Here is a 27,544-nt window from a genome sequence, read left to right on the forward strand (position 1 = left end):
AACTCCAATACTTTGGCTACCTGATGCGAAGAACTGACTCATTTAAAGACCCTGATGCTGGGAAAGATTGAGGGCAGGAGAAGAAGGGGACAACAGAGGATGAGATGGTTGGATGACATCATCGACTCAATGGACATGGGTTTGGGTGGACTCTGGGAGCTGGTGATGGGCAGGGAGGCCTGGCGTGCTGCAGTTCATGGGGTCACAAGGAGTCAGACACGACTGAGCAACTGAGCTGAACTGAACAGAAACAATCCCAAATACTGCCTTTTGGAAAGGGGAAAAAAACAAACGACTTAATTATATATACCAGGTATTGAAGGTAAAAGGTCTAAATGAACTTGTGATAAATCTTTTCACCAGAAGTAATTATGATATATGTTTGGCACTACTGAATCAAAAAAAAAAAAAATGGCTCTTAGTTAATATCCTAGTAAGCATAAGGAATAAGTTCAGATTACTGAATTTTCCATATATATTTTTCCACCTCAGAAAAGTTAGATGGGCAAAAACTCCAAAATAATTTTTTTGAACTCTGAATAGATAAAAACACTTATGTAATAAAATGAGAAAAGATATACTCTATTAAAGCTTTTAGAAAATGAGTTGTTAACAATTAATTGATTTAAGTATTTCAATAACTGAAAAGACAAACATTATACTTTAATAGTACCAGAAGCATCGTAATTTCCTAAACCTCTATATTAATTAAAACTAGACACACATAGAAGCTTCCTGAATTTCATAATTTTGATAAAGTTTTCTAAGATACATATAACAAGTGAATTTATTCTATCTGAGGAATGCTGATAAAATTTACATTTCAATATTATAGTCCCAAACTCATATTACAGAAAAGTATTAGTTTTTTTTTAAGATCTTTACTTGACTAAGCTATTTTCTAGGAGATTACCTGCTGTGATAATTTCCAAACCCTCCTTGTGTCAATTATGCTTATCTTTTACTAGATGGTCAGTTACATACAATATCCAATACAAAACTTAAGTCTTTATTTTATAACATATGACAGAGTACCTCTAATGCATTGCTTTAGTATATTCCACTTGAACTTATCTTTACCTAATTTTAATGTTTGATATAATTTCCTAAGTGAAACAGAAAACCATTAACGAAAAATAAAAATTGTTGGATTGCTACCATTCTCACTACAATATAGAAACTGGGATAAACCAAATGTAAAATGATACTGGTTCTTTTCTCCAAATGAAACCCATTAAATATACAAACCAACACAAAACTACTCTAAGGTTATTCTTTCACTTTCATATTAAAATAAATCATCATAATTGTGATTAAATTCTCCAAAACTCAAAACGAAGTCATAGTTTTCTCAGATTCAGAGTCAGACATGTCCCTTGAAAGGGAGATACTCACCTTCACATTTCTGAGTAGTTTCACTCTGCTTGTGACCAGCAGGACATTTGCATTCAAAAGAGCCCACTGTATTGATACAGTTTCCTCCCTGGCATATCCCAGGAATAGCCTGGCATTCATCAACATCTGTAAGAAGAAAGTATTTTCAATATAGATCTCACTAATTTTCAGAATATTTATCTACACATGCATATTTTTTTAATGTATAGCAGAAATCCACTATTCTCAAAGGAACAGTGTGAGGGGAGTCAGGATCCCTTGGTATGAATGTATTTTAATTTAGATAAATGCTATATGTTAAAGACCTCATTTTTTCTCTTGGTTTTGACTTTTAGAATTTTGTTTCTAAAATCCATCCACATTGTTTTGTGGACAACCAATCCCTTGCTTTGATTTGCTGTAGAAGACTTCCTTTTATTTTTAATCAGAATATAACTGCTTTCCAATGTTGTTTTAGCATCCCCTGGAGCCTCCCTCCCCACTCACCTCCCCCGCCTCACCCATCCCTCTAGGTCGTTTCCCAGCACCAAGCTGAGCTCCCTGCGTTACACAGCAGTTTGCCACTAGCTGTTTTACACATGATCATGTATATATGTCAAGGCTACTTTCTCAATTTGTCCACTCTCCTGGTGATGAATATTCAGCATCCTCTAACTTTTCATCACCTCAGGAGAACAGACATATAATCTGAAAAGACTGATATCTATTCAAGTAACTTAAGTCTTAGTTTAAAATCTTTGCCAGAAGAAAATTTCAGGTCTAGGTGGCTTTGCTGTTAAATTCTTTCAAACATTTAAGAAAGAAACATACACAATGTCACACAGAAAAGGGAAGAGAGGACACCACCCAATCCATTTCACTGAGTTGGCATCACCCTGAAGCCAAAGCAAAACGAAGAATAGGTACAAGAAGGAATTGATATAAGGAGGAAAACAAGATGAATAACATCTTCTGGGGAGGAGCATACAAAAAATTATTAGCAAGTCAACTTTAGCAATATATAAAATATAGAAATCTTTAGCAATATGTAAAAAGTTAATATATCATGACTTAGTAAAGCATTTATTCCAGGAATTTAAGGTTTCCACATTCAGACATAAATCAATTCATCAAACAGATTAAGGAAGAGACAACATATGAGTATCTCTTGGATGTGAAAAAAGCAATGGCAGAGTTCAACACTCATTCATGATCACTAATAGATTTTTAAAAATCTCAGTAAGCCAGAAATACAAGGGAATGTCCTCCACCTGATAAAGACCCTGTATAAAAAAAACTACAGCTAACACATTATAGGAGATTGGGAAATTTTTCTTTATTTAGAGTTTCTGAGTCTTTCATTTTATATCTAAACTCACCTTAATTTCTCTGTGTAAAAGATAATTCAGTATATTGTTATCAAGAACACGGTATATAAAAGGACATACAATATATAAGCTTATGCAGATTTACATTAGCTATCCAAATCAGCAGGCCAACATGACAGATTTATTAATATTATATCTTTATATAACAATTGATATACTCATTGTAAGAAACATTAAAGATGCAGAAAAACAAAATTAAAAGAGATAACCACTGATACATTAGAGTCTGTTCTTTTAGAATTATTCATACACAAATTCAGAGTGGTGGTCCATTAATTTAATCAGAATAAGATCACACTATATGTGTTGTTTTGCCTCTTATCTTTTTCCATTAAAATATTTTATTGATACATTTCTATGTCAGTGTGTATAGATTTATCTTGTTATTTTTTGGTAAACCCACAAGTTTGGTATATCTTACTGTGTAAACCAGGGCTTCCCCAGTGGCTTAGCAGTAAAGAATCCATCTGCAATGCAGGAGAGTCAGGAGACAAGGGTTTGGTCTCTGGGTTGGGACGATCCCCTAGAAAAGGAAATGGCAACCCACTCCAGTATTCGTGCCTGGAAAATCCCATGGACAGAGGAACCTGGCAGGCTACAGTCCACAAGGTCACAAAACAGTCAGACACGACTGGGCACAGCACACAAAATATTTTGATCCCGAGATGAAAATAGGTATCACTGTCTTATTAAAGGATATCTGATCCAAACAAAAAGCAACTAAAATGAATTATATGACAAGAAGTTTATATACTGAACAGTTTAATTTACAACATTTCAAACTGCATTATTTTAAAAGTGTACTACATTTCTACCCTCATTACAGTGTGGTAAAAAACATCCGTAGAAACCGCTTTTTTCCTGGTAGATAAATCACAGAAAGAATATTTTGGTATAAAATGCAAAATGAGGCCAAACCTATAAATCCCTTAATACTGTTCATAAAAACTTTGACTACATATTTAGTAGATTCAGTAATTTTTCAAAGGAAAAAGCATTCTGACTTTACAGGGTTTATTTTGCAATTGCCTGAAAAGTATTTTTCCTAGAAAAAATAAATAGAACTCTTATTTTTGAAATATCCTACGCGCTATACAGAATTAATTTCTTTTAGGCAGATCATTAATCACTAAAATAAAAAAGAAAGTTTTAAAGAAATCTTATTGGAATAATCAACAGGAACCTAGAAGCACACACAAGTGCTCCCTATAAAAACAAAAGCAGCAAGCCTCAGACCTTCAAATTATGCAAGAGTTTCTGCATCTTCCAAGCTAGCATAAGGAACCACTAATGTCTGATGGGTTTTCCACTGTACAAATTACACAGATGTGTTTCTGTTCTTCCCTTCAATTCAGGCAGAGGCTTATTATTTCTTTAAATGTTGGATAACTTCAAATCACATATAAGAATTTTACAGAATAAAATTAAATCTTTTGAAACTTAAACCTTATACAATCACTTCAGTCTATGTCTACTAAGGTTATAAATAACGTGACAAAGCAATAGTAATTTTAGTTTATGAACTTGGTTATTCTCCAACTTCTCCAAATAAACTTGCCTTAAGAGATAATAAACTGATTTTATTATATAAATTAGTGTTAGATGGTATATTATTTTTAGTTGACGTTAAAATGTGAAAAACATGTGCCAGCGCTACAGGCATAAAAAAAATGGTTCATTTAATTTATATCTGTGGGAACTAAGGACTAATTCCCATTACTGTACTAATAGTGCATGATTTTTTAACTTGGTCTGTCCCCAAATAAGATTCACTTTTAAAATGTAAGTTATTTCTACACCCCACAGATATTCATACACAGTACTTATATTTCTACAAAAACAAATACCAGTCTTTAAGTACAGCAATATAGTCCTGTCTCTATCTGGGGCCTAAGACATACAGGCTGTCTTGGCAACTGTTCAGTGTGGTTTGATTCGGCCAGAATATCTGTTGATGCATTCACAAAATTCCAATGCTGAAAAAATGATCATCCCAATAAGTAAATATTGGTAACTTACTACCTGTAGGACTTCAAACTTGAAATAAAAAAAAAAGAGCATGGTTCTGTCTCAATCCTCTTTGTCTCAACAAATGTCATCATTGTTTATCCCAATGTCAAAATCAGAAACCTAAGAGAGAAACTGGGCATCCTCTTACTTGTCTCACTTCTTCCCATCAGTAACAAGTGCTTGCTTCCCAAATATATCTCAAAGCTTGGCTCTCTGCCTCTCCTCTGGTCTCAAGCTTCATCATACATCACCTGTACTGTCACAGGAAACTTCTGAGGTTTTTTTCTTCCACTCTGGTCCCCCCTAGAGTTGATTCTTTGCAGAGCAACTAAAATACTTCTATTTACAAAAGTATGTATCAAAGCCAGAAGTCTGTAGACTCTACCACACTGTTTTCTGGTCTATGAGTTGCTTGAGAGAAGTTTGAGACCCCTTAGGGTATTCCCTTTAAAAAAGATACTTGCTTATTCTGTCTTATTATGCCCACAAGATTCTCCCTTATCTTCTCTTTCTTAGTGAACTGCTATACTTTCCAAACTGCAAACTGAAACTTCTATTTTAGAAAGCTTTTCTGTTGTTTTCAGTTCATTGCTTCAGCTTTCTTTACTACCTTTCTGCTTCTTTACAATCATTATTTATTGTCCTCTGACATTTCACTTTGTGATTTCCTCAAGCTTATCGACCTTTGTCATGATTTTTTTCAGTTTTATGTTAAGTCTGTATGTGTATATGTAATATTTGCCTTTCATTAGGTAAAGTTTTTATTCCTTCAGTTTCTTTCTTGAGTGTGATCAGTATGCACTACGCATCTCTGACTGTCTTTACTGAACTCTTAGAATGCTTCTTCGAGCACCTGTTAAGAGTAGAAACACATTATTTTTCATTCCCATGAGATAAAAGAGTACATGAAATTTGTGTTCATTTAGATAATTCTTCCATGAAGCATGTTCTTCTGTCTTTTCCTCATGTTCTTTCTCTCTTTTTTCAGTTTTTACATGTAAGCCTTTACTCTTTAGTACTCATCTTTATATGGAGCCATTTTCTCCTAAAGCAAGAGTAGAGAGTGCTAAGAAGAATCAGGTTGATTTGAAAACTTCTATAAGGAATATTGCCTGCAGCAGCTTCATATCAAACTCTCTGCACTTTCTTTAAAATTTTAAGTTTACACTATCTGAAAATCTCAAAGACCCAAAGTCAAGTATTAATCTTAAATAAAATCTCCTTCTAATTAGTGAACTTGTAAGTCAGTAAAGATTTAAAAAGAACTTAATTGTAAAAAAATAATAATACAATATATGCAAGTGACAGTTCATGACATATTTATTTGAAGTTTACAAATATTCTTGAAAAACAGCTTAATGCCATTTTATTATACCTCTAATTCACTCATTTTATGCTAGCTTAAATTTTAAGGCCTATGTGAGGCAACTTTGGTTCCTTTGTGTTTAATAAAATGAAGAATATACAAGCCTAAATGTAGATTAGACTTAGGCTTATGGACTAGAACTGAAACACTCTAAACATGGAAGGAGTCAAGAATCATTATGACTGACCTCACAGCACCCTAGGAAGGGGTTTCTTCTGACAGCAACAGTGAAAAGTGAAAAAAAAAAAAAAAATTACTAGTTTCCTCACAGCTTAATGTTTTTTTAAGTATCATTTTAATTTCATATTGGATCTCATTTTTGACAGTTACCTTTTTTGATTATAAGATCCCCTTTCATTCCCTCCTAGGCTACAGATAAAGTAATTCACTAATTGCATCAGTTACCGGATAGTATTATACTTAGAACTTCAGCAATGTCCTCCCTTGGCTAATATAAACCATATTTTAAAACCAATATTAAGCTATTTACTGTTATCATCTACGCAGCTAAATGTTTTCAACTCTACAAAAATTTTCAAATACCCCTTAAAAAAGAACACTATTATAAAAAAGTATGACATGTATCATGTTTTATTGTCTTATTGTTTCCCATTCTATTACCTTCCAAATTAATTTGGCAGAGTATCTGGGAAACAGTCTAGGAATTTAAAGGGGAAAATGAAATCACAGTTAAGATGCAGTCTTAAAATAGCCTGAACTGAAGATTAGTGTTTAATTGAGAGCCTTCTGACGATGCCATGATTTTGAAACAAAGCAGAACTTGTTTTTCCAGACATTTTAACCATGTGGCAAATTTCATTTTGCTCCTGTAGCTGTATTAATCCATTATATTTTTAGGCAAATGGAGTCCAAAACTTATCTTTGCTGCATAAACAAAATCAAACAAATAAGCTTTCAGACATTACTCAATCCTGAAGGACATTCAGGAAGTTTGAGATCAGATGACACATTTTCCATAATTGTGTTCAGAAAAACTAGGCCTCTTTGACAAAATATCAATGTAAAAAAGTCTAACTACAAATACAAAAGATGAGGAGAGTTGGTAATTTGTGGGGTTTTTTTTTGGCAGAAATTAAGGGTTTTTTTCAACCAGAACTATTTCTATGAAACAGTGGTTTTTGAAAGTATTTTAATATCAATTCCATTTATTAATTCAGAAGTTATTTACTGAGTATCTACTGCTTGTGAGACACTATTCTAAATGTGTCAGAAACATTAATGAGCAAAACAGATTTTTGCCCAAATGGAGCTTACATTCTAATTGGGGGAGAGTAAAAGCAAAAGGGGGCTTAACCTGGTGGCTCAGAAGGTAAAGATTCCGCCTGCCAATGTAGAAGACACAGGTTTGGTCCCTGGACGGGAAGATGCCCTGGAGAAGGGAATAGCAACCACTCCAGTACTCTTGCCTGGAGAATTCCCTGGACAGAGAAGCCTGGTGGGCTACAGTCCATGGGGTCGCAAAGAGTCAGACACGACTGAGCAACTAACACCTTCCCTTTCAAAACCAATAAAGACAATAAACAGGCAAGTGCATTAGAAGGTGAAAAATGCCAGAGAATAAACAAACGCTTTTACTCTAGTAAATCCAGTCAGTGTTAATCTAGTAGATCTATGCAGTATTTTATCTTTAATAGTAATCTACTAAATTATATAAATTATACAGTAGTCTATATCTAATCTAGGAATTCTATGTAGTACAGTAAATAAATACTATATACTATATATTAATAGCATAGTATATATTCTGTAGAAAAAATGTTGCTTTATTAGGAACTCTATAATCATACCATTAGTCACATCAATGATTTAGAATTTTATTATCCACAGTAAATAACAGATTAAAAATGATATTTAACTTGATTTTCATATTTGTTGTGGTTGGTACTAATTCAAGAGACAAAACATTCACAAAACCATTCTAAGGCCACAGCTGACAAGGCTTTAACATGCCATTAAATATAAAGCTGATAATTTGTTGGGTTGTACAGTCACCCTTGGGGCTTCCTAGGTGGCAGAGTGGTAAAGAATCCGCCTGTCAATACAGGAGACCCAAGAGATGCAGGTTTAATTCCTGGGTTGGGAAGGTTCCCTGGAGAAGGAAATGGCAACCACTTCAATATTCTTGTCAGGAAAATCTCATGGACAGAGAAGCTCGGCGCGCTACAGTCCAGGGTGTCACAAAAGAGTGGGAGAGGATTTAGCGGCTAAACAACAGGGTCATCCCTTGGGTACCCCTGTAGTTCTGACTTGAAAAGAGTTTAGATGCAAACCATTTTTAACACTACCTTTTGTAAACCCAAAAAACTAAGAAAAATCTTTGGAAGCCACTGTCAGAAATATATTTACTAAATTATGCAGAGCACTCAGATTTTATAATTTGATGGATTGAGGTTATGTACAGGCTCGTCAATCTACCAATTCTCGTTTGGGGTTTGGACGGACACTGGCCTGGCTTTCCGCAATATACCATTTACATGGGCTGGATAAACAACATCTCTACTTCCGACACTGGTTCAGTTCAGTTCAGTCACTCAGGCATGTCCAACTCTTTGCAACCCCATGAACTGCAGCACGCCAGGCCTCCCTGTCCATCACCAACTCCCGGAGTCCACCCAAACCCAAATCCATTGTGTCGGTGAGGCCATCCAAGCATCTCATCCTCTGTCGTCTCCTCCTCCTGCCCTCACTCTTTCCCAGCATCAGGGTCTTTTCCAATGAGTCAGCTCTTCGCATCAGGTGGCCAAAGTATTGAAGCTTCAGCTACAACATCAGTCCTTCCAATGAACACCCAGGACTGATCTCCTTTAGGATGGACTGGTTGGATCTCCTTCCAGTCCAAGGGACTCTCAACAGTCTTCTCCAACACCACAGTTCAAAAGCATCGATTCTTTGGCACTCAGCTTTCTTTCTGGTCCAACTCTCATATCCATACATGACTACTGGAAAAACTATAGCCTTGACTGTATAGACCTTTGTTGACAAAGTAATGTCTCTGCTTTTTAATATGCTATCTAGGTTGGTCGGTCATAACTTTCCTTCCAGGGAGTAAGCATCTTTTAATTTCATGGATGCAATCACCATCTGCAGTGATTTCGAACCCAGAAAAATATAGTCAGCCACTGTTTCCACTGTTTTCCCATCCATTTCCCATGAAGTGATGGGACCAGATGCCATGATCTTAGGTTTCTGAATGTTGAGCTTTAAGCAAACTTTTTCACTCTCCTCTTTCACTTTCATCAAGAGGCTCTTTAGTTCTTCACTTTCTGCCATAAGGGTGGTGTCATCTGAATATCTGAGATTATTGATATTTTTCCCAGCAATCTTGATTCCAGCTTGTGCTCCATCCAGCCTAGCATTTCTCATGATGTACTCTGCGTATAAGTTAAATAAGCAGGGTGACAATATACAGCCTTGATGTACTCTTTTTCCTATTTGGAACCAGCCTGTTGTTCCATGTCCAGTTCTAACTGTTGCTTCCTGACCTGCATACAGGTTTCTCAAGAGGCAGGTCAGGTGGTCTGGTATCCCCATCTCTTTCAGAATTTTCCAGAGTTTATTGTGATCCACACAGTCAAAGGCTTTGGCATAGTCAATAAAGCAGAAATAGATGTTTTTCTGGAACTCTCTTGCTTTTTCGATGATCCAGCGGATGTTGGCAATTTGATCTCTGGTTCCTCTGCCTTTCCTAAAACCAGCTTGAACATCTGGAAGTTCACGGTTCACGTATTGTTGAAGCCTGGCTTAGAGAATTTTGAGCATCACTTTACTAGTGTGTGAGATGAGTGCAATTGTGCGGTAGTTTGAGCATTTTTAGCATTGCCTTTCTTTGGGATTGGAATGAAAACTGACCTTTTCCAGTCCTGTGGCCACTGCTGAGTCTTCCAAATTTGCTGGCATATTGAGTGCAGCACGTTCACAGCATCATCTTTCAGGATTTGAAATAGCTCAACTGGAATTCCATCACCTCCACTAGCTTTGTTCATAGTGATGCTTCCTAAGGCCCACCTGACTTCGCATTCCAGGATGTCTGGCTCTAGGTGAGTGATCACACCATCGTGGTTATCTGGGTCATGAAGTTCTCTTTTGTACAGTACTTTTGTGTAGAATACAGAAGTATTCTGTATAGAATGCCACCTCTTCTTAATATCTTCTGCTTCTGTTAGGTCCATACCATTTCTGTCCTTTATTGAGCCTATCTTTGCATGAAATGTTCCCTTGGTATCTCTAATTTTCTTGAAGAGATCTCTAGTCTTCCCATTCTATTGTTTTCCTCTAGTTCTTTGCACTGATCACTGAGGAAGGCTTTCCTATCTTTCTTTGCTATTCTTTGGAACTCTGCGTTCAAATGGGTATATCTTTCCTTTTCTCCTTTGCTTTTCACTTCTCTTCTTTTCACAGCTATTTGTAAGGCCTCCTCAGACAGCCGTTTTGCTTTTTTGCATTTCTTTTTCTTGGGGATGGTCTTGATTCCTGTCTCCTGTGCAATGTCATGAACCTCTGTCCATAGTTCATTAGGCACTCTGTCAGATTAGTCCCTTAAATCTATTTCTCACTTCCACTGTATAGTCATAAGGGATTTTATTTAGGTCATACCTTAATGGTCTAGTGGTTTTCTCCACTTTCTTCAATTTCAGTCTGAGTCTGGCAATAAGGAGTTCATGCTCTGAGCCACGGTCAGCTCCCGGTCTTGTTTTTGCTGACTGTATAGAGCTTCTCCATCTTTGGCTGCTGACACTGGTTACTAACATCAATTTGAAAGAGTTCACATCTAACTTTGTATATGATTTAATTGTAACAAAGTCTAACTAACTCCCATGTCTTATAATGAATAACATAATTTCTGTCAATAATACAAAAGTACTTCCACTTTCCTTTCACCCTATTACCACTTGAAAGCTCATTACAGCACCCTGTTCCAAGCTTTAAATATTCACTTAATCCATATATCAGAGAAGTTGTTAAGAAGACTAAGAATCATGGTGGCTGAAAATTAATAAATTATTCAGTAAGTATATGACAATTTCCACTATTTGGGTTAAAGTTGATGGTTGTAGCATCCTCAGGGCTGAGGATCTAGCCCTGAATCATATACATCGGGATGTGGTTGGGAAGATTGCCTGGAGACAAGATTGTAACCGACTGATTAATAAGCTCAGAAGTAACTGCAGTCACGGTCTGGGTTACTGCTTTTTCTCTGAAGACACTGTTGATAATCTCAGATGGCTCACTTTTCCCCTGTCACCTGAGTAACAAGATTGGAAAGACAGAAAAAATGTGTCCCCCGGGTATTTACATATGCATAGTTTGACAGGCTGTAGTAGGGAACATATAATGCCATCTGGATGAAGACATGGAATGACTCATCTTCGGATTGTATTAAATATTTTTTAAATTTCCCCCAATTTTTCATATATCTTTTCTCCCTCTCTGTCAGTTAACAATAATTTGCTAAGTGGACAGAAAATAAGCCATCTGTAGCCAGGCCCCTCATCATCAGAGACAATAAGGCCCCTCTTGGAAACAGCCTTAGGTTAAAGGCTCCCATCCACCGAGGCAGATGCCCCCAGTGCAGTGAGCGGAGCCCAGACAACGTGGGTGATTCGGCGCACACGGGCTGAAGGCTCACTCACCTTGGCAAGCTCCAGTGCGTATGTTGGGGATGAAGCCCCGTCGGCAGGGCTGAGGCTGGGCTGGACACATCTCGCAGGGGTGGCCCCAGGCCCGTCCAATGGTGGCACAGCACAGCGTCTTCGTACACACAATGCCTGTGAGCTGCCCCTGGCACATCTGGTTGTTGACCTGAGTGAAACACGGACCTGTCCTGTAATCTGGAATGTGAAAGGCAGAGAGACAGCTTTTATAGCCACTCACCAATCTCAACACCAGCACCTCCAAATACAAAAAACAAGAGTTTCTTCCGACCAAAATGCTGAATGACAAAAGGCCAGAGAATTTCATCGTGAAAACTCAGAATGTGTCGATAATGAGAAGTGCATTACAAGACTTCAATGTATTCTACCCTAGACGTTGTAAATAGGTGGCTCAAGGGCTGTGTCTGGGACACAGATGTGTTTTCTTGGCCCGTCTAATGTTTTAAATGAGTAGCCAACAATGTAAATTGGGAAATTGCACACGAAATTTCTATTTCTGGCCTTTCTTAAAAAGTTGGATGTTCTGGCCACGCTAGGCCTGTCTCGTTGCATGGCAGTGGTGAAGAGTCCCCTCGACGACACCACGGCCCAGCCACCCGGCCCTCCCCACTCATGGGTTTCCCCACCTGCGCCCTTGTGGCACCTGCTCTAATGACTCCCCTGCACCTGTCAGTGTTCTGAAGTCCCGTTTTGCATACAGGGTTTTCAGAATATTGACAGGTGCAGAGGAGTCATTAGGGAAGGTGCCACAAGGGCGCAGGTGGCCGAAAAAAGTTCAGAAAATCAGGACAGAACCAATGAAGACACACCCTTCCATACTGCCTATATGTATACATTTAGGCGGTCTAGGTTGATTATAATCATTTAGTACCAACAGTTTGGTTTCTGATTCTATGTCAGTCTGTTTAGTTCTCTGTGGAGCTCACCTAGAAAGATGGTACTAATGAGGCCTATGATCATGGACTCTTTCCAAGTTAATATTATATGATCTCTGATTTCTAGAAGATGCTTGTACCATTGTCCAGCTCTGTTACATGACAATAAAAACTTTAGCAAATGTATGTCACATATGATCTATAGGCAGGCTCTTCTATGAATATTAAGGACAGTCTACTATGACCCTAGCATCTCAAAGTGGTTCATGGGCCAGCAACACATGCATCACTTGAGAACTGGTTAGAGATAAACTCGGCTGTCATCCCAGACTCACTGAACTAGGATATGCATTTCCCAAGATATTTAGGAGATCCACTGTTGCTATTGTTTTAATCGTTCAGCTGTGTCTGACTCTTTGCCACCCCATGGACTGATAACCCGCCAGGCTCCTCTGTCCGTGGGGATTCTCCAGGCAAGAATACCGGAGTGGGTTGCCATTTCCTCCTTTGGGGAATCTTCATGGCCCAGGGATTTAACCCATGTCTCCCGCATTGGCAGGTAAATTCTTTACCACTGAGTCACCTAGGAGATTCACAGGCACCTTAGAGTTTAAGAAGGACAGATCTAGACTATAAGCAACTTGAAAGCTGGGCATTTCTATCTTTACATTACAGTTTACTCAAATGACCTTATAAGATGATCAGTACATATATACACACACATACATAAATATGTATTATTTTAAGCAGATGTGAACCATTAATAAGTCCTTAATTTTATTGCTTGTACTTTGAAAGACATAAGAAATCAGAGAAACATCAGTCTCCTAAAGACTGACAAGTTAAATGACTAACATTTACAGAACTACAACAAAATACGCGAAAAAGTTTCCCCCCCATTAAATAGAGGTTGTACGCATACAGTTTATTAACTCTTGGGAATGTAAGCTGATATTCAGGATTTCCTGATAAACCTTTATGCAAACAACTAATTCTATGTGAAGGGGAAAGCCAGAACAAGTTTATTTCAGATTTTTGTAAAAACAAAACAATGTTACATTCAATGGAAAAACAGTCAATAATGTTGGTAACATTTTTATGAAAAACTGTTCCTGGGGGGGAAAAAAAAAATTGGGGTCTAATTTAACATTCAAAATGCTAAACTAGAACAACTTAGATGTCATCTGAATCCTGTAACATGACAAAAATACAACTTAAAGTCGCAAAAAATTTCTGTTTTTTAATGAAGAATGAGGCTTTGTCAGATAGAGAAAAAAAAACATTTTAAAAGTTCAATACAAAGGAAACAAAATCCAAAATAGGTAACCTTTGTAGCAAGTTGGTTTAACATTCTGTTACTCTGCAGCTAAACTTCAACAAAAATAGCTCATTTTAATCCCTTACATAAGAACAACAGATGTGCTGGCTACAAATCACGTTTTTTGAAGAAGACAACCTTTGTACTATACTTGTAGATATGTCAACCTTGTACATGCTCCCTCCCCACATCACACATTGCCAGGTTGTAAATTTTTTAAACCTACTCTATTGTCCTTCAGACAACACATTATTTTCCCCTTTTAAATAAATATCAGGCTTATGATAAACTATATCCAGTCCTGAACATGTAGGGAAAAGTCCATTCTTCACCAAAAATCTAACACACTTTTTGATAGATTCGTTCATATATACCTATGTTCACATTCTGTACACTTTCAGGATTCCCACAGAGGAGCCTGAATAGAGCCATAATTTCATTCTTAAGTAAACCAATTTGTCAAAAATTCTTTTCTTCTAACTACAACACCTTCTTAAAATTATCTCCTCTTCGCTCTTTTTGGAGACGAGGACTATCTAGATAAGAACACCCTCTGCAACGAAACTTTCCAGGTGAAGGCCCTCATTAATCAACCCCAGACCCCGCCTTCCCAGGAACAGAGTTAACCATTCTTTATTTCTTTTGCCTGTATTTCCCTTTGTTAAGACTGCACTGAATCTACTTTCTTCTCTGGTTACATTTTGCTTTCAAACTTACAACGTAACCTACTTCTTCCAGAAATACTAACAAGGAAAATGTGAACAAATATTAGATATCGAAAAGAGATTTAAATTTCCTGATCAGATTAAAAACATTCTGTCCCAGACTTTACTAGCATTTTAACTATGGTCAAAGAGTACTGAGAGGCCTTAATTAAATGTTACGGCTTGCTATACGTTCATCACAGTTTCCCTGTGGGTAAAATGTTTCTGTAGACCATGCTAACCATTCACAGTGAAGGTCATACGTGCAGTGAAGTAACGAAGGGCAGAACGGGGCAAGCTGCTTAACAACTGGTATGCCGGATTCAGTGAGCTGTAAACAGATATCTTACTCATTACCATACGACGAAGAGAATTTTGTTAAAAACTATCCTGTGAAACATAAATATTGCTATTTTGATTTTCTAATATAACTCCACTTTTATTCACATTAACCAATGGGCACAATTAGCAATCTCATCAAAAATTAAATTCCTTTAACTTACACAGCACATATTCACCCATCTTACATGTAAGATTCAATAATTTTCCATAAATGCTATTGAACTGTGCAACCATCACCACAACCCAATTTTAGAACACTTGCATAATCCCAAGAAGATTCCTTGTGCTCATCCTCAGCCCCTGTCAACTACTGGTCTTTCTGTCACTATAAAGTTGCCTTTTCTGGAAAATTTCATAGAAATGAAGTCAAACAGTATGTGATTTTTTTTTTTTTCTGTCCAACTTCTTTTAGTTAGCATAATGTACTTGAGGACTATCCATGCTTGCTATGTGGCAGGAGTCAGCACTTCAATTCTTTTTACTGCTGAATAATATTCCACTATATGGATATTATATCAGTTGCTCAGTTGTGTCCAACTCTTTGCAACCCCATGGACTGTAGCCTGCCAGGCTCCTCTGTCCATGGGATTCAAGGGGCAGTAATACTGGAGTGTGTAGCCATTTTCTTCTCCAACTGTATGGATGTATCTGATAACCAAGTACTGGTCTTTTGCTGGGCTGTATGGAGAATATATGTTTCATTGTTAAATAAAGTGTCAAACTGTTTATCAAAATAACTTCATGATTTTACATTCCTACCAGGAATGAATGAGATTCTAATCCCTCCACATCCTTGCTAATAGTTTCTGCTTTCTATCATTATTATAGCCTATGTTACCATTTTACTTCAAATGAATACAATTCAATATATTTGAGAATTCTTCTATATTTCTCAAGTCCTCTTAGTATTAATTAGAGATGCTAAACAGTGCTAGGTAACAATAGGTGAGCATTATCATCATGTGGACAACCAGACAACCTTTGGAAAGGTTTCTGGGAGGTAAAGACAAAAATAGATCTGCAGGGGATTTGGGATTGAGAGAAAAAATTTTCTTGTTTTCGTTTTTTGCTTATTTATTCTTTTGTTTGTTTTCTTTTGCGGAAGAGACAAGGATTTCTAAAAGACAATAATTTCTAGTGCGAGACCCCTAAGGAATCAGGCTGAGAGTGAAACCAGAATTTGTGTAGAGGAGCTATCCTTAGACAGAAGAACAAAAACCCTGTTCTTGTAACCCAAGGGAAGAAGGGCAAATTACACAGAGAGGTCGGTATGTTTATACAGCAGAGTAGACGGAGTCATGACCTCTTGGATACCTTTTCTTTTCCTTGTGAAACAGGAGGTGGACACTAGGTCTCTGGCAGAGGTTGTTGGAGCATCAGATCATGGAGGCTAATTGAGATGGACACCGAAGATACCTCTCAGGAGAGGAAGCTGTCCTAAGAATCCACAGAGGATTCCCAGGGAACATCCAACACGTCTCTGTGGTGGATGAAGATAATCGAATTTAGAGTGGGCTCCACCTGTCTGTGTTGTGACTTTTTCCAATAGCTCTAGGAAGCAGAGAAGCTCTCTGAGAGATAAGGGTGCATCCAGGACTAGAGTTTTGTCTGTCAGAGAAGAAAAAGATTCAGAACAGCAAATGTGTTAGGACACATTTATAGACTGTGGGATCTACACTGGATGAGATGGGGAGTGAGAAAAGGAACAGATGGACAGATAAGAAGTGAGAGAAAGCAGTAAGGTCAACAGATGAGGTGTCCCCAAGAAGCCCCACAAGAGAAGGGAAATGAGTCATAGAGATAGCCGTACATCAGCTGTCCATGTGGTTACAGTATTATTTATTTAACTGTCAGTAGAATGCAATTACGGTCCACAGCTGCACAGATGGACACTGCATAATTCAGGAAAGCTACCCACAACTACTCTAATGTAAATGACATCCCCTGGAGTTGTGCAGTCAAATAATGCCCTAAAGATACTCAAAACTCCATTCATCCCCACTTTAGTATACAAAGAATACCCTGATCCCAGACAGTGTATCAAAATATGTAAGATTTCCCATCAAGTTCCACAGTCTTTGAACTTAAGCAAGAAGGCAGCATTTCCATTCTCAGGAACCAAAGAAACGTGACATGCAATCCAGCAATCGCCCTGTGTGGGAGCTGCAGACAGGAGTGAGTACAATGCAGATCTCTGGAATGTGTGAAACCTAAGTCAAATGATCCTGGCGACATGACCGCCTCCCTTGAGTAATGGCGTTGTTGACAGAGCAATGACAATAAAGTTGACTGCATCCCATTATGGTTCTAATTGAGAATCTATCTAGTCAGTCTGCCAGCTGAAATCTCTGATCACAGATATAACTGGAGCATGCAGGGAAGGGAACACCTCAAATTATATAGTTTCCTTAGTCTCAATAAAATTTACCTGAATGTCTGCAAGTCCAGAATTCATGGTGGGTCTAAATATTTAACTCAGATAAATGAGACAGCAATTATCTTCCATGATGGACAAACAACTGCCAACATCAGGAAATTTTAGAATTAAGTACAGAAATGTTGAAGAGAATCAAAGCCATTAAATTAAGAACCTGTGCAAAATTTATGCACCTGTAATGTTTCCTCGGGCTTCCCTGGTGACTCAGTGGTAAAGAATCCATCTGCAATGCAGGAGACTTGGGTTCGATCCCTGGCTTGGGAAGATCCCCTGGTGAAGGAAATGGCAATCCACTCCAGTATTCTGGCCTGGAGAATTCCATGGACAGAGGAACCTGGCAGGTTATAGTCCATGGGGTCACAGAGTCAGACACCACTGAGAGACTAACACTTTCACTTTCAATATTCCTTGTGGCTCAGTGGTAAAGAATCTGCCACCAAGCAGGAGACACGGGTTCAATCCCTGGCTCAGGAAATGGAAACCAATACCAAAATGTTCTTGTCTAGAAAATTCCACGGACAGAGGAACCTGGCAGGTTACAGTCCAGGGGGTTGCAAAAGAGTTAGACATGACTTAGCAACTAAACGATGTTTAATGGCATGTGGTTCACTCTATTAGATTGCCCTGTAAGCACAATTCAAAATAAATAATTAGGTAACTTATTTAGAGTTATGATTTTTCATGTTAAAATGTGACTATGCTTACATACAGAACTGGATCATTTATGCGAACTTCAGATTTTTATAAATTTGTTTGAGTATTTAGACATTCAAATTTTAATTAGGTTTATGAGAGCTATTTGAGTACTTAAAAAGGTTTTTAAGTTGTGTAATTTAAGTACTTAAGGGAGATATTAAGTGAAGTGAAGTCGCTCAGTCGTGTCCGACTCTTTGCGACCCCATGGAGAGTAGCCTAACAGAATCCTCAGTCCATGGGATTTTCCAGGCAAGAATACTTAGGTGTATTCAATATATTATAGCAGTTTAAAAGGTAGGGAGGTGTTCCATTAACAACATATGAAAATGGAACCAAATACTATTTAAAGGCCTCTTAGAGTGACTATTAAAATCTGCCAGACTTATTAATAGATGAGTGATATTTACAAGCTAAATTTAAAAGTTCAAGGAATATACCCTAAAGAACTGAAAGCAGGAATCTGAAGAGATATTTGGACAACCATGTATACAACAGCATTATTCACAACAGCTAAGAAGTGGACACAACTTACATGTCCATTGACTGATGAATGAATAAACAAAATACATGCAATGGAATATTATTCAGCCTTTAAACAGAAAGACATTCTGACACATGCTACAACATGGATGAACCTTAAGGAAGTTATTCTGAGTAAAATAAGCCAGTTACAAAAAGAAAAAATACTGAACGATTCCACCTATATAAAATGTCTATGTCTATGAATGTAACCACATTCATAGATACAGAAAGTAGAACAGGGCTTGTCAGGGGTTGGGGGATACGTGGGGAATTAGTGTTTAATGGGTTCAGAGTTTCAGTTTGTGGATGAATGGTGATGATAGCTGCACAAAACTGTGAATGAATTTAATGCCATTGGAACTGTACATTTAAAAATGGTCATGATGATAAATTTCACATTATTTGTTCTACAAAATTAAACAATATTTTTTTTAAAATTCCTAAAATAATCAGGACTTTGAAATCACTTTTAAATAAAACAAATGAGTTTTTAACACCAAAATAAAAAACCTTGAGTCTTTTTTTATATAGAGAGTCACACTGAGGACTCTGAAACATCCCCTTTTCCACACTGCCCACCCTCTTTGGGATGGATATTTATGTTGTTCACAACTGCCCACAAAGGGACAGAATGCTGCATGGGTCTTTCCTACATAGCTTGGCAGGTTTTCTATAAGGTGAATTCCTAGCACTGGAATTGTTGGCTCAACTAGCCAGTTTTAAAAATATTACAGAATTGTTCTCTGAATAAGTGGTAACCATATATACTCTCAACAGTAGTCCATTCCTTCCAGCACTGAGTAGAAGCAAATGGTTTGTGTTCATTCAATGAGTGAAAAACGGCATCTCTGACAGGGCAACTCATTGTCCCTACGTACTAACAAGCAAAAGAAGAAAATTAAGTCTTTAAGGTAGGCACTTTATAATGACTCTTTCTATAAACTATCTCAATTTATTTTGAAGTGCTAAAAAAAAAGTGTATGTCATTTTTACACATGAAAAAACTAAAAATCATACACTAAGTAATATGTGGAGAATCAAAGAGCTGATAAAAAGTGAAGTGGCACTGGACTTGGCCATCTACCTCACACCTGCTGCATCTGCTATGCCCCAAGACACAGAATATTCAGTCTCAACTTTTGGTAACTTTGCTATCTCCTAACAGAACAAACCCCTTTACCATTTAAGTGAATACTGTCACAGTTCAACAAATGCCTCCTCCCAGCCCAAGTACAATGTCCTAATTCCCAATGAGCAAGTCCAGTCTTGCTTTGTTTCTGATTTTTCCCAAAGCTGAGTCTCCATCTAGCCAGATTACGTTAGGGAGAAATTCTCTAACAGAGAAACATTAAAGACCCTGCTTCTGTAAATAGATGAGTAATTACTTTAATGACCACAGTTGTATTGCATTTTGTTTCTAACATAATACTGTTACTTAATATTTCAGCAGAACGTGGACTCAGCAAATAAGAACCTCTTTCACCATTCTCTGGTCTTTCAAAGCACAAGGCTACTGCTGACATCAAAGGGCACTTGAAGAATGAAGAGGGAGGAAAGATAATTAGGTGCTGGCCAATGATGCAAACAAAATTGCTATCTTTGATGTCACATTTCATAAGGAGGAGGGCCATCAGAGATGTAGTCCTAAAACTCACTGCCTATGAACTTAAAGTGCACTCTCCCAAGAGCAAAACCAATTAACTTACTTTAAGGATGACAGAAATTGCATAAGATTATAAACTTATTTAAGCAGATTATTTAAGCAGACAGATACTGTCACTTCTGAAGCAAAAAGTTAAAATGATGAAAATACCAGGGACTCACAGACATAAATCATTCACACACAAGATGGATAATATGCAAGTCAAATCAATAAAGTACCAATTTTATGGTACCTAAGAAAAACAAAGGTCCATCTAGTCAAGGCTATGGTTTTTCCAGTCGTCATGTATGGATGTGAGAGTTGGACTGTGAAGAAAGCCGAGTGCCGAAGAATTGATGCTTCTGAACTGTGGTGTTGGAGAAGACTCTTGAGAGTCGGACTGCAAGGAGATCCAACCAGTCCATCCTAAAGGAGATCAGTCCTTGGGTGTTCACTGGAAGGACTGATGCTGAAGCTGAAACTCCAATACTTGGGCCACATCATGCGAAGAGTTGACTCATTGGAAAAGACCCTGACGCTGGGAGGGATTGGGATAGGAGGAGAAGGGGACGACAGAGGATGAGATGGCTGGATGGCATCACCAACTTGATGGGCATGAGTTTGAGTAAACTCTGGGAGTTGGTGATGGACAGGGAGGCCTGGCATGCTGCGATTCATGGGGTCACAAAGAGTCAGACACAACTGAGTGACTGAACTGAAGTGAACTGAAGAAAAACCTATTATATAATTAAGTAAGCCTGAATAATTTCAGGGAAAAGTAATACAGGATCACAAAACATTTACCCATTATCAACAAAGTCACAAACAGTCAATGGAAACCAATATCTGAATGGACCTTATGCATTCCTTGAATCAAATACAATGAGATCACAAGACTGGATTAAAGCAGCAGTGAATAAAATATTAGGCACAATTTAATGACAGACACTTTATATAATAATATGGATGCAATAATATGCATGCAATTGCTTTCTTTCTGAAATTTCTGTCTAAATCATCTCCTCCTGAGTCACGCAGACAGCTACATATATATATTGAGTCAACCAAACCTCGTAAACCATAGCTTTCCCTGGAAATGTGATACACTATACGGCTGGAAAACAAAAGCCCTTCTCTGTGATTCTGTCCTGACATAGAACTTCCAATATAACATCTAACTAGCAGGGTGGGGCTGAGATTTCTCCTGAGAAGACAGTAAATGCCATGTGATCCTTTAACTGGGGTTTTAGCTTTTTGGGAGTGTTAAGCAAATGCAGAAGAGCAAAAAATACCAAGGTCATTAGGACTTCTAAAAAGACACAGGGAGCATCCATCATCGGCTCTACTTGACTTGCAAAGGGTAGACTTGCCTCTGTGACTTGCCACATGAAGACCAGCAGGTGGTCACCAGGTCCTCCTGGCAGGGGTGGCCTGGCAGGGGTGGTGGTCTACACTAGTGAAATGACTCATTTCTGGCTCTCTGGTTGGAGCCGTATACCTGTTCCTCACACATAAGCACCAGGAGAGGCTCAACAGCAAAAGATGCCCCTGTGACCACTCAGCAGGAAAGTTACAGTACTGCCATACCAGCTCAGTAGAATAAAAAAGACTATATCTTACAAAGATGGCAAGTTTGTAACTGCTAGAGAAACCCAGGGAGCCTGACTAGCTTAGGTACTAAGGGGATTCGCTTCATGAATAGACAAACACATATTAAAAGACTAAAGCCATTTTTTTTTTTTTTTTGGCTTAAGAAAGTAAACCCTTTCAATATTCAAACTCAACAGAAAAACAAATGGTCACTGCTTCAATTTAAATTAGCTGTCTGGAAGATCAGATGGAAGAAACAGCTTGCAGCACAGAGCAAAATTCCTGAGAAATTAATAAGTAAAAGGTGAGACTTGTTAGAGACTGAAGACAAGAACATCCTAGACAAGAATAATGGGGAAAAGATATATTTTTTAAAAAAGAGCCCCATGAAATCTCTAGATATTTGAACCTTAAGACCAGAAAGAGAAGAATCTTTCCATTTCCAGAAAGAAAGAACAGGCTATCTACAATGAAGACAGAATAGCCTAGCATTGGTTTTCTCATTCGTAGTGTCAAGATTTAAAATACAGTGAAAAAATATTTATAGGTTATTATAATTTTTGAGAAAGGATTCTTGCAACAAAAGAGCCTACATGGTAAGACAGTAGCCTAAAATGATAATGCCAGGAACTGAAGAACAGGGGAGATACTTGCCATAATGAGGACTCGGAAAAAATTTATTTCTAAGATCTCAACTTCGGACTGGGAGATGTGAAAAAGTAAAATGTCTAGGAATGAGAGGAATAGGCATTATTTAATTTCTACACTGCTGAACAGGTGCAAGAGAAGAAAACAGGTTTCAATACAATGGTAATCATTAGTTTAACGAAGAATACAGAATTTCTTAGGGCTACCTTGGTGACTCAAATGGTAAAGAATCTGCCTGCAATGCAGGAGACCCGGGTTTGAAGCCTGGGTTGGGTTGGGAAGATTCCCTGGGGAAGGGAATGGCTCCTCACTCCAGTATTCTGGCCTGGAGAATTCCATGGACAGAAGAGCCTGTCGGGCTACAGTCCATGGAGTCGCAAAGAGTCAGACATGACTGAGCGACTAACATTTCACTTCACAGAACTGCTTAATTAGGGAAGAATAGCGGTGGAGGCAGAGGCGTGAAATGTAAGTGATTAAGCCAAAATGACAGGCAGAGGAGGAAAGGAAAACTACAAAATATAGTGATCTTTATAAATAAAGCAAAATAATGAGAATAAAGCAAACATACTGAAATCACAATAAACACAAACATAAGCAGTTTTTAATCAAAGAAAAAAACATTTGTCGATCTGATTAGAGTAACAAAACTTAGCTCTGTTCTGTCTATAAGAAAACCATCAAAATAAAATGACAAGAGCAGAAAACAAGACAGAGAAAAATCAGGGAAAATATAAATGATATAAAAGAGAAGTAGTAATAGTATCAAATAGAATGGAATTCAAGTACAGAAAGCAATCACTGAGTCCAAAAAAGTATTACAAAAGGTTAAAAATTACAATTCATTAAGATATAAGATCTGTACAGTAAAACTACAATGAAATATTAAGAGCAAAGTTTCAGAAAAGAAAGAAAAGCTTAGAGTTATGAGAGGGATCTTCTCACATTTGACAGAGCAAGTAGACAAAAAAATCTACTCCAAATCATTCAAGAATGCTTTTTAGAAATTAACACTTTCTGCAGCAATTAACAAAAATCTACCTAAGAATGCCTTTGGTCAGCAGCTCTCAAACTTCTTTGGTTTTCAGGATCCTTAAATTATTGAGTTTCCCCGAAAGCCTTTACTCACGTGGGTTATATCTATCAACATCTATTGCATTATAAGTTAAAATTGAGAAACTTTAAAAATTTGTATTCATTTAAAAATAAGTTATAAAGCCCACTGCATATTAACATAAATAGTACATTTTAATGAAAAATATCTCTATGCTCCAAAACAAAACCAAATATAAATAAATAAATAGGGATACAATCAAAAAACTTGCCTCCACAGATGGATTCACAATTTTGTACCATATAAACAAAGACTGTGGTATTGTTTTATTACAGGATCCTGATTAAGATAATCAAATACCCGATCATAAGCACATCATTATTTCAGTGAGATTCAAAAGATCCCATGGCATTTCTACTGAATATTTTTTCTTCCACAGTGTGGAGGCTTCTTTGCATAGAAAAATTCTAATATGACTGATGACATTCACCAGGAAAGAATACCTTGCTGTTTTTTTTAAGGGACCACAACCAACTTTGTAAACTGTAGAATTTGTCTGTGACATGAAATAGTATTTTAAGAGAAAGAAACTTCACCAGTTACAAATTTCACACCAATGTGGTTTGTTATAATCTGCAACCATGCTGTCCAAAACAGTAGCCACTAGCCACATGTGGCTTTCTAAATTTAAACTTTAAATTTAAATTAAATATAGCAAACATTCAGTTCCTCAGTCACACTAGCCACAGGTCAAGTGCTTAAGACCCACATGCGGTTAGCGGCTACCACACTGGCAGCACAGAGAACGTTTCCATCATCCCAGAAAGTTGCACTGATGTTCACAGGAGTAGCCGTCTTCCAGCACCACGAGGAAACAGAGAAGGAGACAGCCTTTCCTGTTAGGGCAAGAGTTCTTTAAGAGGTTATGTTTGACGCGATAAAGCATCCCTATCCTTTCTCAGTGCCTAAAACGAAGTCTGTGCAGTGCAACATTTAAAGTTATCTATACAACAACTTTATTTGGATGGCATGAATAGCTTTTCTATACAGATGATGGTAGGCCTGCGTGCTCAGTCACTTCCGTGTCCGACTCTTTGCAACCCCATGGACTACAGCCTGCCAGACTCCGTGGGATTTCCCAGGCAAGAATACTGGAATGGGTTACCATGCCCTCCTCTAGGGGATCCCAACCCTGGGATCAAACCTGCATTGCAAGCGGATTCTTTACCCACTGAGCAACCTGGGACGCCCCAGGAGTAGGCTTAGGTAAATTAAATAAAATAAAAATCAAATTGCCCAGAATCCCAAAATGGCGCATAATAACAAAGCCAGAATTTAAATGACAAATGTATACAACTCCCAAACTTGTGTTCTTAACCATCACAATCTGCTATCTCACAGTGGCATGATCACTGGGGGGCAGTGTCCTGTGTCTGTTTAACGTTTCTTACTCTGCATTAAATACTCTTTACTGAATACATTTATTCTTTCCCTGGTTTCAAGAGTGTAACCCCTTTATTCAGCTAATAAATGAAGTCCAGTTTATCAAAATCAATGGCCACTTAGATATGCCTCCAAAGGGAGCCACCATGTCTCAGATGGCTGCGTGTCCAACTGGATTTAGAATTTCCACTACTCCCAGTGAGCAAGTACTCCTCAGCTATGGGAATTCTCTTTCTGCAGGCACTCTGAGGCATGATGATCCAGCTGACTTCAAGTCATACCAGCAGCTTAGCTTCCACTCTCTGAGTAGGTGAACTATGAAGAGTCTTTACTTCAATACTGAGAGGGGCTGCAGTGCTGGAACTGTAGACAATGCTGGCCAAGTGCTGAAGAAGCCAGAAACGCTATCTACAGAAGGCAAAACTTAATGCTCTGTCAACTTCCAAACTAATCTGCACTGCTAGGTAGGTGGTGCGCTTAGCCGCCAGGTTCCCAAAAGGTTTCCAGGCCATTCTAGAGGAGGCATTGCAAAGCATGTTGAGAACTGCATAGCATTATTTAAATTTCAACTATTTTCAGTAACAGCTTTTAAAGATGGAACACCCTTAGAGATTATCTGACCATGTGATGAAGAGATCAGGAAATAAAGTCCAGAGAGTTTCGGCAACTGGCCCTAAGTCAAAAGGATTTGATGGAACAGCTTGGCCTCCTGAGTCATTCTCCCGTAGTAATCAAGATCAAATCAGAGGCTTACAGCTGATGGAGTCTGGGGTGTCAAGGGCTTTTCACGGCAAAATACACCCACTGAGTTGAGATCCAGAAATATGTTCTAACTCAGCAATTCCCAAGATGTGGTCAATGGAACACCAGTTTCACAGAGTATTGAGTATTATGTCAAAAAAAGGATTCTGTGATCAAATACATTTGAGTTTAAAAAAAAAAAGGAAGAGTGTGCATGTGTGCACGTGATGGTGAAAACTCCATGACTTTCAGAAGCTCTCAGTGTACCTGTGTGCATTATTAACTGCCAAGAGGAGACTATCAGAGGCAGTGTTCAAAACTTACTTGCTCATAAAATATTTTCATTCAATAGCATTCCTCAAGATTAGTGTGGGATGAAATGCACTTTGGCAAACACTTATCTAACTTTATCAGCAGATGAGTTCCTCGTATCCTCAAACATGGCTGCCTGGAATAGATTTAATAAAATGGTATCTTTTGTGTAATTGGCCTTCCTCCAGATTACATCACTACTATCATAAATATCATGAAGAACTTCAGAAACTTATGACATGCTTGCAGCATTCAAGTTTTCTTAGCAGCTGCCAAACTATTGCCTAAGTTGCTAATAATATTGAAAATATTTGTAAGTGATCATAATTCAGAGATTCTTCTGTGTTTTCTTGTGTTGTTCTTCTATATATTGAAGATCACATCTATTCTTTTAAAGCCTAAAATCTGATGTTCCATAATTAGTGACAGAAAGCATATAGTACCATATTCTTGAAGAAGGAAATGGCAACCCACTCCAGTATTCTCGCCTGGAGAATTCCACGGACAGAGGAGCCTGGAGGGGTGCAATCCATGGGGTCGCAAAGAGTCAGACATGACTGAACAACTAACACACACACACACATCATAGTCCTGTGTAGGATTTTGTCGGCAATGCAAGGAAACAGACATGTAAATTGTGGCATGTATAGAGGTAGAGATAGAGTAATATACCACTACTGTAAATACATTACATAATTTTTTTCACTTTTTTGACCATCAAAATAAAACCATGACTTAAGCACTATTATGCCCATTTGAGGGATGAGAAAACTGAGGCACAGTGAAGTTAGGTAACTTGCCCAAGATCACAAAGATGGTTGAACCAGGGGAAAAAAAGAGGTGATAGTCACAGGATTAGCTTTCTCAAGATTTCTTCTTAAAGTGACTCATGATAACGAGATATATACAATTAGATGTGCATACAAAAAGGAATATATAATTATTCCACACAGTACTGAGATTTTTCAAGGAGTTTATCTTCTACCTTGAAATCTTCACAGGTAAACTGTCATTGTTTGGGGCTCTAGTATTATATGCAGATAGAGGAACTTTGCATGATAATGAAGAGCACAGGATTGTAGTCAGACAATTCTGGACTCACAACCATTCATCTGTGCTTCACAAATTACTCAACCATGGCCTTGAGTGAGGCTCTGTAACTCAGTTTCCTTATTGGTAAAATAAGTATAAAACAAGAACTTTACTTAGAGCTTGGGCTTTCCTTGTAGCTCGGTTGGTAAAGAATCTGTCTGCAGTGCAAGAGACCCGGGTTAACATAGCGTCTGGCTGTTAATGAACGCTCAGCTGCTGGTGGCACGGCTGAAGCTATTGTGGCTATTAATAATCAATTTTAGAGCATTCTCTATTTCATAGCATACTTTCCTATGCTTTTATTTCATCACAGCCATT

General features: G+C 37.8%; 1 protein-coding gene across 1 annotated transcript in view; it reads right to left on the reverse strand.

Moving 5' to 3' along the window:
* Window positions 1-27,544, reverse strand: part of FBN2 (fibrillin 2) — a 219,801-nt gene that overhangs the window by 150,528 nt on the left and 41,729 nt on the right. Inside the window, exons 6-7 of the mRNA XM_043465961.1 lie at window positions 11,790-11,987; window positions 1,396-1,521 (exon numbers count right to left, since the gene is read on the reverse strand). Coding sequence (XP_043321896.1) covers window positions 1,396-1,521; window positions 11,790-11,987 — 324 coding nt within the window. The remainder of the gene's footprint in view (window positions 1-1,395; window positions 1,522-11,789; window positions 11,988-27,544) is intronic.

This window comes from Cervus canadensis, chromosome 4 (genome assembly GCF_019320065.1).
Source record: "Cervus canadensis isolate Bull #8, Minnesota chromosome 4, ASM1932006v1, whole genome shotgun sequence".
Taxonomy (NCBI): domain Eukaryota; kingdom Metazoa; phylum Chordata; class Mammalia; order Artiodactyla; family Cervidae; genus Cervus; species Cervus canadensis.